At 33.8% G+C, this 13746-nt stretch overlaps 1 protein-coding gene across 1 annotated transcript in view; it reads left to right on the top strand.

The window, feature by feature from the left end:
* Positions 1-205: 205 nt before the first annotated feature.
* The window catches only part of Il31ra (interleukin 31 receptor A), a 46394-nt gene continuing 32853 nt past the window's right edge, over positions 206-13746 (top strand). The window contains exons 1-4 of the mRNA XM_027938178.2: positions 206-296; positions 3329-3446; positions 5876-6048; positions 12508-12659. Coding sequence (XP_027793979.2) covers positions 242-296; positions 3329-3446; positions 5876-6048; positions 12508-12659 — 498 coding nt within the window. The 5' untranslated portion in view covers positions 206-241. The remainder of the gene's footprint in view (positions 297-3328; positions 3447-5875; positions 6049-12507; positions 12660-13746) is intronic.

The raw sequence follows: 13746 nt of genomic DNA, 5'->3' as shown, positions 1-13746 counted from the left end.
GGGATTGATGGAGTGATTATGAAGAGATTTATGTTATCACAGCCAACAAAACAGAATAAAATTGAATAAAAATAAAACCCTTCCTACCTGCAAAATCCCAAGTATCTGTTTGTCACTTGAAAGGGGTTGTTGGAAAGAGTTAGGAAATAATCTCTCTGGTGACATTTTCAGCTCTCTCTCTCTCTCTCTCTCTCTCTCTCTCTCTCTCTCTCTCCAGCCTTCGTGAGCTAATTCAGGAAAAATGTGGATCTTGGCACTATGGATACTTCCTTTACTCTACAAATTCAGCCTGACAGGTAGGTCAGCCTGACCCTTTTATGGATCTTGTGGTTATCCTATTGCCTTCTTTGGAAAAGAATTTTTAACTTCAGTGCCAAAAGACACCCACTTATAGACAATAGGAAATTTGTGAATGCCCTGAATTTGTGTATGTTGTGCGTGTGTGTGTGTGTGTGTGTGTGTGTGTACAAGCACATCTGTACTTGCAAGTTTATATATACCCCTATATAAGCAAGTTTGGCAAGATGGCTTATATGACCTCCAAAAAGTTAAGATCACTGTGAGAGTATGATGGTAAGAGCTTGTCTCCTCAGTTTTTGTGTTGATTGCAGTGGCTTTATATAACACACACACACAGACACACACACGTAAATACAAAAATAGACAATTTTTACATTTTTTGCCATAAATTCCAAGGATATAAAGGGAAATGAAGCAACAGCATATTTCTACAATGTACCAACCCAACACTACGGGCCTAATATCCATAGAATATTGTGCAGATCTAAGATCTGTTAGTTTCATTCCATTTTATGTTGAAAAATTAAGAATCAATACATGTTGGGCTGTGGGAGGGTAGGGAAGGCATTATTTTCCAGAGTTTAAATACTTCTTCTCATATGTCAATGGTCAAGACGAGTCGCATGCCCATGCGTGAGTTCAAAGCACCAAGGAAATAAAATCTTCCTATATGTCAAAGAGAAGGACATATTGATGAACATTGAACATATTGATGAGTATTCATTTTATTTAGCACAAATTTCTAATACCAGTATCAAATGTCCTTCTTTAGACTATTGGTCTCTCTTGCTACATAGCAAGCAGTTAGGGCAAAACAACTGTAGCCCCATATAAACAACCCAGGTTGAATGGATTTCCATTTTTTTTTGTTACTTTTTTTCTTTTCTCCTAATACCCGTGACATTTTTAGTCCTGAAGACCAGATATGTGACATACTTTATGGCTTATGACTTTGAATATATGTTAACCAAAGCTGCTTCTTTTATATACTATATGAATTAGATTCTTTAAAAACAATTGAGATCAAATTCATATATGATATTATGTATCCATTGAAAATATTCAATCCAGGCTAGGGCTATAGCTCAGTGGTAGAGCTATTGCCTAGCATGCATGAGGTACTAGGTTTGATCCTCAGCACCACATATAAATAAATAAATAAATAAATAAATAAATAAATAAAGGTATTGTGTCCATCTACAATTAAAAAAAAATTTAAAAACAAACAAAAAAAGAAAGTTTCTAAGACACTGGTAATTGTTATGCTTACAGAATTGTGCAGCTATTATTATAGTTTTCATGACCCAAAAGAGAAACTTTATGACAGTTAATAGTCATTCACTATTTCTCTCCTTCTTCCCCAAATATCTTCCCTCTTTCAGCCCAAGGAAATTGCTTGCCTCTTTTCTGTCCCTATTTATGTGCCTACTCTGGACATTAAAAAAATATAACTTCTATCTATAATTCTATATTCTTTGACCAATATTTTCTCATCTCCCATTTCTTCTAACCACCCAAGCACCTGGTAACCACCATTATGCGCTCTACTTTTGTGAGATCATCGTTTTTAGATTTCACATCTGAGTGAGATCACACATAGCACACACACACATGCACATACATTCACATACTGACATTCTCTCTGAGCCATGGAGATAGGAGTGACTTGGTCAGTGTGCCAGACTCTCAAGACATTGTTGACTGGCCCTTAGTTCTCCTTATTCTAGACTTTGCATGTTCCCCATGGCAGCTATGAAGTGTTGAGTCTGTGAATATTCTTACCCACCTAAGGACTCCACAGGAAAAGTTTTAAACTATGTGGGCCCTTTGTGGAATGTGTTAATGGTGCAGCTTCTAGTCTCCATGTAATAAACTGTATTATTTGGTTCAGGTTCCATTAATTTGGGTCTTGATAAGCATTTGGACTTGGAGATCAAAAGTTTTCTTGTGGTTTTCGGTATGCAAGTAGCAAAGTGAAGGACTTAGAGGAAGCAACTTCTCTGGAAAGAGCTAGAAATATTGACATAATATGAAGGCATATGGCTCTTCCTTATTCCTATTTGTTATTTTTAGGGGCTCCTTTACTCATGCGGACAATGCTCATTTTTTAGATTAAATATATAAATATATATGCAAATACACATATCTAGAGCCTTTTAAAAAATTTTAAGAGCCTAAACAAAACACATAATAATGATTATATATTATTATTGTAGTTTATTGACTACATTCATGATAGAAGGAAATTCTAAGTTTCAACAATAGATTAGTGAAAAATAAAGATGTAGATATTTTCCCATTAAAGTTCCTGGACCCCTGAATTCTACCTATGGACTCCATAAGTGTTTAGATCCTGGTTCTGATTCCTGGGTTATTCTCCTGGGTGGGGAACTATCTGGAACAAGATATGAAAATGCAGCTGAAGATATTTCTCTATTATACTATATTCTGGGAAAAGAAAATAATTGGATCTTTTTAAAAAATATTTTTTAGTTGTCAATGGACCTTTATTTTATTTATTTATATGCAATGCTGAGAATTGAAGCCAGTGCCTCACACATGTCAGGCAATGCTCTACCACTGAGCCACTACTCCATCCCCAATTATTGGATCTTTTGCATAAATAACTTACAGTTGAAGTGTGGCATAGTTCAGCATTTTGAACTTTCTCACATGATCTGTTTCCCAATTATCCAGAATGATTGTATAATTTAATGCTTTACTTAGTATTTAACTAATGCTTAATATTTGCCTGTTTTTTAAAAAATAAATTTTATTTCTCAAATGTTGTTTCTTAAGAATATAAAATATAATTATTAAAAAGTAGAATTCTAACTCTTCAAAGGGAATGATAAAAAAAATTAGAAGAGCTAGAATTAGAGTCCTTCATGAATCTGACTAGGAGAACCTATTATATCTAGCAACTAAACCAACAAATCCAGCTTTTGGTAAGCCCGTTTTCAATGAAATTTTTAACGATGGCAATATTTATTGTTTACTAAAATGTGTCTATGTAAATTTTTTTTAGCTCTGCCAGCAAAGCCTGAAAACATTTCTTGTATATTATATTATAAGAAAAATTTAACTTGCACTTGGAGTCCAAAGAAGGAAATCAATTATACCACATACGTTGTTAATAGAACTTAGTAAGTATGGGAGTGTGTGTTCTTTCACTGGGGGCCATGGGAAGAGGTAGAGGCTCCTGATGCATTGATGAGCAAAGTCACTTAGGAAGTAAAATATTTTCTCAGTTACAATTTCTGTATGGCTACTTTGTCTATCCAGTGGCTAGGGTAACATCTTGGATACTTACATCCATGCAGACAGGATCTGCAGCTACACAGAGAGGGGACATAGAGCCACATAATGACCTCCTCTTAGAGCTGCTGGATTGGCTGAGAGTAGTCATTAGTTACAAGCAGAGTGGAAAAATCTATTTATTTCTTATATTCAACATACTCCTCGTCCTTCCAGCATGTTATACAACTGTCCATTCTTCATGGATGAAGATAGAGTAAGTGGAGCTATGATCTAGCACTGAGAAGTGGATTTACCTCAGTCTGCCACTAATTTATTGTATAACCCTAAACAGAATTCCACCAGGACAATGATTCCCAAATTTTCTTTACTACTGAAAGCATCCCTTTTAATTCTGTTTCTATTAGAATAAAACTTCTATAATTAAAAATCATCATCCCAGTCAAAAGTTAGATGTTTTTATATGTGTACTTTTAAAAAAATGTTGAAAATAGCTCATAAAACATTATTTTCTTCTTGTTCCCCTAAAAATAAAGGGACTTATATTGGGACCATTGCAAGATGAACTACTGTCTTCTCCATTTTAAAAAGAGAGCCTATGGTTCCAAACTTTTTTTTTTTTTTTTTAAGCAGAAGATCTTGTCCTGAAAGGGAAATTCTTTTATTGTTTTACAAAGAAAGGGAAAAGGCAAACACTATTTTTTTGCAGTATCAATGTATCAATGAGCATCTATGTCAGATCAATGCTTTCAAACAGGACTCAGTAAACTTTCTGTAAAGGATCAGACAGTACAGCAGAGGTGGGGAAATTAGCCTGCAGGTCAGACACAACCCATCTCCTGTATTTATATGGCCCACAGGCTAACAATTGTTTTATGTTGTCAAAATGGTCAAAAGCATAAATCATAAGAAGAAAACTTGGTGTCATATGAAAATTATAATGAAATTCAAATTTCAGTGTCCACAAGTAAGGTTTTACTGGAAACCAGTCTTGCCCATTCATCACAAATTGTCTACAGCAGTTTGGGGGCTACTGCAGTAGTGTTTAGTAGTTTTGACAGAGATCAATCTGCTTTCAGAGGCTGCATCTACAATGCTACCCTGAGGGTACATTTTTCATGGTGTAACAACTATCATAAATCCTTGAGATCCTTTCTGGTTTCAAGATTCTATGATTTGGGCTGGGGATGTATATAGCTCAGTTGATAGAGTGCTTGCCTCACAATCACAAAAGGCCTTGGGTTCAATCCCCAGCACCACAAAAAAATAAGCTCTTTTCCTTTCTCTTACCCCAGCAGACGCTGGCACATTACATGTTGAACTTCCTTTTATGTTTGTCTCTATCTCCTTTGCAATTCCCAGAATCATGTTTGCTATGGTTCTACTCACCCATCTGATTCCTGCTAATATAGGTAAAAGTTACAACTTGATAGGATCTATCTATCATCATCATCTATGTTAAACCCAGGGGCACTCAGCCCCTGAGTCACATCCCCAGCCCTCATTATTTTTTATTTTGAGATAGGGTCTTGCTAAGTTGCTTAGGGCCTTGATAAGTTGTTGAGGCTGGCTTTGAACTTGTGATCCTTCTATATAAACCTCCCCAGTGGCCAGGATTACAAGTTTGTACTGCTACACCTGGCCATCTATGTGTTTTAATGAGTTTTCTGAAAACAATATATGCTAGTGATAAAAGTCCAATTTGAAACATAAAGAATGTTAAAAAATCACATACTCAAAGGTGACAACTTTAACATTTTTACTAGGGCCTTTCCAGCTATCTTTAGAATAGTTACATAAATATGTATGTTGATACAACTGTGGTCATTACAAATTTGATATGCATCTGGTTTTTTTTCACCAAAAACAGAATATAGCCATCTTTACATATGAGTAAATATAGATATATTAAAAAGCATTGGTTAAAATCCTACTTATATGTCCACCATAATTTATTTAACAAATCCTCTTTGACTTTTAAAAAATAATAAAGCCTCAAAATTATAATCTGGAATTTCAGAGGCCAATACATTATTTCTTGCCAATAGGAAAAGCATTATGATTGGCTTTTAAGTGGGCTCACAGGGTTTCCAAGGAGGTCTCGAAGGCTCATAGTATCTCAGGAGAAAATAAGCAGGTAACTTTGACCTCTCTTTGAAGCAGAAGGAAACCAAATCCTGAGCCAAGAAAAGAACATCCTGGACCTCAAGAGGAACCCAGAGTAAAACTAAAAAATACTGCTTAATATATTAAGTATGACTACATTTCCAAAATACTATACTAACCTCACATTGAATATTTTTTTTTTCCTTCAAAGCTCTTTTGGAAAAAAACGTGACATTTGTAAAGCCAATAGTTCGACAGGTGCTTCGTGTTCTTTTTTCCGTCCAACTATAACACCCCCAGATTTCTTCACCATTAAAGTGGAAGCTGAAAATAAAGATGGTGTAGCTACATCTGATATTACACATTGGACCTTAAATGACATAGGTAAGTGTTCTTTGACATTCTTAGATAGTCTTTATTGAGTAATTACGCTTCTCTTTCTTTTTTCTTTAAAGATGTATTTGTAGATGCAAAGTTCAAGGGAATAGTAGGTATGTGTTATGGATATTCAGAAAACTCATTTTCTTATCAAAGAAGGAAGAAAAAAGTCAAGGGAAAGAGGAGGGGAAGGAAGAAGTGAGGGAGTGAGGGAGAAAGTGAGAAGAAAGCAAGCAAGGAAGGAATTAATTGGCTAAATAAGAAAAAAAGGAATGAGAAGAAATATCTGGTCACTGATTTCTTCTTGCAGTTTGTTACATAAATTGAATTCAGATAAACAAAAAGACCCCTCCCCTAAACACATTACAAATTATTGTTGCTCATAAAAGAAGAGTAAAACTCTTATTTTAAAAAATGTCTCACTAATTCTGACCTTTTACAATTCTTTTTTAAAGACTCTTTTTTCCTGTGTTTTATTTATTTACTTTTTTGGTACTGAGGATTTTACCTCGGGTGATTAACCACTGAAGTACATCCTCAGTCTTTTTAATTTTTTTGTTTTGTTTTGAGAGGGGTCTTGCTAAGTTGCTGAAGTTGGCCTTGAACTTGCAGCTTCAGCCTTTCGAGTTGCTGGGATTATAGGCTTGTGCCACTGCTACTGACTCCTGCAATTTTTAAATAACTACTTTATTGAGATATACTTCACATAACATAAGGTTCACCTTTTAAAGTGTTCAGTAGTCTTTATCATATTTACAAAGTTGTACAAACACTACCACTGTTTATTTCATAACATTTTCATTATACCATACAGAAATTTCAGACCCTTTGGGTAGCAAGTGCCCAATCCTTTACTTACCTTTTCCCCATCCTCAGGAAAGTACGGGTCTACCTTTTGTCTCTATGGATTTGCCTATTATGAACATTTCATATAAATAGAATCATATATTCTGTGGCCTTTTGTGTCTGCCTTCTTTCATTCAAATAATGTTTTCAAGGTTTGTCACCCTGTAGCATGTCATTTCTTTTTTACAGCTGATTGATATACCACTGGATGGATATATCACGTTTTGTTTATCCATATATCAATTAATATACATTTTGGTTCTTAATACTTTTTCATTATTATGAATAATAATGCTATGAATATTTTTGTAAAAATTCTTATGTGAGCATGTGTTTTAATTCTCTTAGATATATATCTAGTGAAATTGCTGAGTCATATGATAGAGAACTTTTTGAAGAACCACCAAATGTTATTAAAGTGGCTGTATCATTTAACATTCTCCTCATCCATTTATAAAGGCTGTGGTTTCTCAATATCCTTACAGACACACTAACAATAACTGTTGTCCCTCATTTTGATTATAGTCATCTTAGTGGGTGTGAAATGCAATCTTATTATGGTTCTGATTTGCATTTACCCAAAAACTAAGGATGTAGAGCATCTTTCATATTTTTTTGGCCATTCATATATGGTTTTGGAGAAATTTTACTTCATATTCTTTTCCCATTTTTAATTGAATTGCCTCTTTATTGAAATTTATGAGTTCTTTATATATATTCCTGGTTTACAAAGAAAACTAAACAAAATTTTCTAATCTCTTTTGACTATATTTAGTATCTATTTAAATATTGTGTAACTTTCCACTGCTTTAAATTTGGAGTATGGAAGAATTTTAGTCTAAAATAGTAAAAATCTAGAATTATAAAATTGATCTCTGAAGAACCTGTTTTATTATCTATTTCTAGGTTCTGGTAAAGTGTTGCTAAGTAGTAAAATATTTTTTGGATTCCTTTTATGAGAGAAAAGCATACAATAAATAACAATAATATATTTGTAATTAGAATTGTATTTAAATTCAACTGGATGGGATTATGACAGTGCTTTAAGAGCAATTGAAAATAGTTTGATTTCTAGCTGAAACACGTCTCCCACCACTTAGGTTTACACTGGTAGTTTTGTTTAAACCTTTTTTTCCCCCCATAGATAATGCTGGGGTATACTTTAGTCTAACTTCTGTCATAAGTTATCTGACTAATCAAACTTTTGCTATGTTTAATATGTGTCCTTTTTAAAACTTAAAGTCTATTTTGTCTGATATAAATATACCTACTTCTGCTCTTTGGGTTGCTATTTGTATTGAATGTCTTTTTCTTAGAAGTATTTTTTATTGGTGAATTATAATTGAATGTAATAGTGGGCTTTGTCTTCACATTTACGTACATGCACATAGCATAATTTGGTCAATTACATTCCTGAGTACCTCTTCTTTCCCTCCCACCTCTGGATCCCCTTCCTCTACTCTATTGGCCTCCCTGCTATTTTCATGAAACCCCTCCTGCCATTTTGATCTTTTTACTTTCAACTTAACTTTTGACTGTAGATTGAAAGTGAGTCTCTAGTAGATAGAATACAATTGAATCATTTAAAAGAATTTGTCTGCCAGTCTATGCCTTTTGTTAGGAGAGTTTAGTTCCTTTACATTTAGAGTAATTGAAAAAGGAGAATTATTTTCACTATTTTATTCTTTTCCCTGTATGATTTGTAGCTTTTCGGCCTCTTATTTCCTTCATCACTGCCTTCTTTGCATTTAGTTGATTTATTGTAGTTACATGTTTTTGTTTTCTTCTCATTTCCTCTTGTGTATATTCTATAAATAATAATTTCTTTGTGGTTACCATGAGGATTACATATATCACCTACACTTATAATCATCTAATTTGAATTGATACCATGTTTACCTTGAATTGCATACAGAACTTATGCCTTCCCAATTCTTCCCCATTTGATGCCATGGATATCATAGATACTCATTAATAGAGATTTATAATTAATTTAATGCTTTAGTCTTTTAAGTCCCATGTAAAATAAAAGGACTTATGAGCCAGAATCATAATAATAATTGTTTTCGATTGCTCATGTATTCATTTGTACCAGAGGTCTTTCCATCTTCAACTGGCTTCAAGTTACTGTCTAGCATCCCTTTATTTCAACTTGAAGGACTCCCTTTAGCATTTCTTTTAGAACAGGTCTACTGGTAATAAGCTCCTTTAGCTTTTGTTTATCTGGCAATGTCTTAATTTCTCTTTTAGTTTTGAAGAACAGTTTTATTAGATACAGAAGTCCCAGTTTAAATTTTTCTTTTTGTTTTTAAAGCTGGGTGCAAAGGCTCATACCTATAATTTCAATTACTCAGGGTACAAAGACATGTATCTATAATTTCAGCTACTCAGGGTGTAGCAGGAGGATTGTAAGTTTGAGGCCAGCCTGGGCAACTTAGCAAGACCCTTTCTCGAAATATAATTTTTAAAAAAGGTTGATGGTGTAGCTCAGAGGTAGCTATAGCTCTGGAATCATTAGCACATGGAATCACTGAGCTCAATCCTCAGTACCACACACAACTTAAAAAAAAATCCAACACTTTAAATATACCATGCCACTGCCTTCTGGCCTCTAAGATTTCTGTTGAGAAATCAGTTTATAGTATCATGACATATCCCTTGTTTATGAGTTGCTTCTCGCTGCTTTTGAGATAATGTTTTCTTTTTACTGTCTAATTGTGGGTCTTTTTAGTTAGGTTTATCTTACTTGGGATTTTTTTTGGATTCTTGGACTTGTAGATTCATGTATTTCATCAAATGGGAAGTTTCCCCATTATTTCTTTGAATAATTTTTGTGACATTTCCTTTCTCTATTCTCCTTCAGAGACTCTCAATTGCATAATTGGCCTGCTTAATCATGTCTCACATGTCTCTCAGGTTCTATTAACTTTTCCTCATTCTTTTTTCTTTTTGCTCTTCAGATTTAGTTATTTCAATTTTCTTATTTCCAAGTTTGCTAATTTCTTCTTGTGCCAGTTCAAATTTACTCTTGCATCACTCTACCAAATTTTAAAATTTTCAGTTATTGAAGTTTTCAGTTTCAGAATTTGTTTTGTTTCTTTTTATAACTTCTTTTTCAACATTTTTATTTTGTTCATACACTGTTTTTCTGATTTCCTTTAGTTATTTGTCCATGTTTTTGTTTAGCTCTGAGCACAAGTAAGACAATGATTTTAAAGTATTCGTTTACTGAGTTTGATGTTTGAGATTCCTTAAGGACAGTTTCTTTAATTTATTTATTTGAATGGGACATGTTTTGTTTCTTTGTATTTCTTTTCATTTTTATTATTGTTGAAAATTTAATATTTGAAACAATAGCCACCTCTCCTAGTGTTTGTATATTGACTCTACTGGGACAGTCTTTCACAGGTTAGCTAGGCTTGCTATGAGTTTTGGGATCCATCCAAGGTGAAAGTTTACAGTCTGCTTGGGTCTTTTCTTAGCATGCTTCTTGTCTGAGTCTTCATGTTACTCTCCTAATTATCCTATACAACAGAGCAAAATTTGAATGATCTAATTTTCCAAAGAATCTTACTCAGCTTCTCTTTAGGACCTTATATTGTCTATTTTATGTTTCCCTACATAATTTCTTGCCCCAGGCTTCTACAAGTGTGAAGTCCTTCTATAGCTTTCATGAGCTGATCCTGACACTTTTCCAACCTGAGATTCAAATTAGGCAAAACAGAGGCCAGCCCTTTCTTCTTCAGACAGGTTAGAATGTGGTAAATAAGGTCTACTCTGTTCCCTCCAGTTGGAGGAAGGGAATTAGGAACTGGGTTGCCATCTCCTTTCTACCAAGACCACTGACACAACACAGACAGTGTGGAGCAAGGCAAATAAGACTGCCATAAAACTTTTTTCCTACCTTTCTGAAGGTGACATTTTCTTGATTGGATATTCTAGATTGGTTAGTATAAACCTCAGATAGGTTTCCAGAGTTCCTGCAAGCATAGTCTACTCAGTTTCTGTCCATTTTTGTTTTTCTTTTTTTCAATGTTTCCATGGAGGAACAAAAACTTGGAGTTTCCTAGTCTACCATTTTGCTTATGTGACTCAATACACACCAGTTCCTAGTGAACTATTTTGAGAGCCATTTTAATCACAGGAAAAAATTAACATATCCTTGGTGATAGAGTTGATTAGTTGAATGGTTATATAACAGGAATTTGTGTTTACTCTGACTAAAAACAGTTTAATGCAATAAATATAGGCAGGAACTTTGGCATAGATATAAATGAGTGTTATCTTAGTTGTTACTAGAAATTTATTTACCTTTTCTAAATCTCCTCTGTAAAATGGCCATCTTTGTTATGTGGTTGAGAGGAATTGAAAAAATGATTCACCTGCAAGAATACTTATGAAGTGTTCCCTAAATACCAGTAATCTTATGGAAATACTTAATATGTCTATTGTTTATAGCTCCACCTATAGAGTGGTCATATATTTGGTCACCCTTTAGTTCAGGCATAAAAAATACACAGTATTTTTTGAGTAGTCACTAAAAGATTTCTGAATATTTTAATGCAGTCAGTGTTTTAATGATATGGCCCTAACTAGGGATTTTGCTTTTCCAAATCCACAATGGTACTATTAAATTCTAGCTAGTTTTAGGGTGTGATGAGATGGGTATTCACACACTGTTGATGGAAACTGATATTGATGTAGTTTCTAGGAACAAAATGGCACTGTGTGGCTGTTAACCTAAATATCTGTATTTCCTTTTGTAAAACCAGCCAATCAATTCTAAGGGAATTAAGGAAATAATTAGAGATGTTAGAGGAAGATTCATATATTACCCGTTTATTCATTCACTTATCAAGTATTTGATACTGGCTATGTGCCAGGTTTTAATTCTGGACTTTGTGATCAAGACTAGCCTCTGTCATTAAGGAACTTTAAACAAAATACTGGAAACACTATGAATGCACAATAGTAGAGAAGTGGTCAAATAAATTTCATTTATCCATAAGGTAGATATTATGAAACTTAAAAAAAAAAACATGTTTTGAAGAATTTCCTGATTTTGTGTATTAAAAAAATTTGAGCACATGCTACTTTTATAATCAGAACAACACACATTTCCATAGAGAGAAAATTGGGGCTAGAAGATTTGCAGTGTGAAAAGAAAATGAGAAGTTCTTTCTAATGGGGTTTCCTTAATCATGGGGATCAAGGAGAGGGAGGCCAAGAGGAGGGTAAATACAGGGAATAGCTTAGTTTCTGGTATATAATCTCTCTTTAAATTTCTGTTGTAGTTTATTGTGTAACTATAGTTTGTCTTGATTATTATTTTTATTTATTTGCCTCCCTTCTGGCATAAGATATGACCCAATCAGTAAAAGACTTATTTGCAGAAAAATCTCAGGAATAATCCTCTTTTCATTAGGTAATCCTTTTTTGGAGTTAATTTCGGTTGAGTCATTCCTTTTGCACTTCCCTGCTATGCCATCTGCATAAAGCAAACAGCAAAATGTGTACTACTATTTATTTTCTAGGCTTATTGTGCTTTCAGTTTGGGCTTTATGTTATTAGCATCTCATTTTCTTGCAAATATGAGAATTGTACGATTTTTATTTTCAGTGAAAATGGAACCACCTACGATTCTTTCTGTGAAACCAATTTCGGGCATCAAAAAAATGATGCAAATAAAATGGGAATGGCATGATTCGTTATTTTCTTCATCTAATTTCAAATACATGCTTCGATTCAGGACAATCAATAGTACCCATTGGGTAAGTTATACCTTTATAATATTTCTATTAGAGGACCTGAGGAAGAGATTCATTGACAACTTTGTTGATCAAGAATATTTTTAACTTTTTACATTGTAAATAGAAAAGTAACATTCTAAGAACTATACTTTTCAGTTGTTTATTCACATCTTTTAGATTGGATAGGTGTTTTACCACAAGTGTATTATAGTCTGAGCACAGTGACACATTAAAGAATGAAAATTTTACTTTTGCCTTCTACCTTGGTTTGTTTCTAGGTCTGTTGGTTATCAGATACGCTATGGTTTGACCATTTCTTTTTTTTCCAACCTTTAGTAAAAATTTTAAGCATAACACCTCTTGGAAAGTAAACAAAACATATATTGCATTTGTCAAATTACTATTAAGTCGGCACTCATGTAAAAGCTACCAAAGTCAAGAATAGAACATTTTCAGCATTCCAGAACCCTTTGATTACCTTTTTCTGATGATTACACTCTCTCTCCTTACAGTTAACTACTATCCTGTTTTCACAGTAATCATTTATTTGCTTTTAATATTTCACCATTATGCCAGCTTTCTGGAAAAATATAATTTAAGGAGTGCCCACTATTGTATAAGTGCCCAGCAGAAATACATGAGGAACATAAAAATTGAATCTATGCAATTTGTATTTTTTATGTTTGGTTTTATTCTCTTGATATTGTGCTTTTAAGATTCATTTATAGAATTCTAAAATGACTTCACTCATTTAAATAATTTTTTCTTGACTATATTTCAAGTGTTATGGTTTAAATATGAGAAATCTCCTAAAAGCTCATGTGTGAGATAAAACAAGAAAGATTAGAGGTGAAATGATTGGGTTATGAGAGCCTTAACTTATCAATCCACTTGAATGGATTAACTGGGTGGTAGCTGTAGGCAGATAGGATATGGCTAGAGGAGGTAGGTCACTGGGGATGTGTCTTTGGGGTATATAATTTGTCCCTTGTGAGTGGACCTCTCTCTCTCCCTGATTGCCATGATCTGAGCAGCTTTCCTGTGCCACACCCTTTTGCCTTGATGTTCTGCCTCACCTCAGCTTGCCTTTTTGCTCTCTTATTAATGA

Source organism: Marmota flaviventris, chromosome 5 (assembly GCF_047511675.1).
Source record: "Marmota flaviventris isolate mMarFla1 chromosome 5, mMarFla1.hap1, whole genome shotgun sequence".
Taxonomy (NCBI): domain Eukaryota; kingdom Metazoa; phylum Chordata; class Mammalia; order Rodentia; family Sciuridae; genus Marmota; species Marmota flaviventris.
The sequence above is the reverse complement of the archived record's forward strand: the minus strand, read 5'-3'. Positions and strand labels throughout refer to the sequence as shown.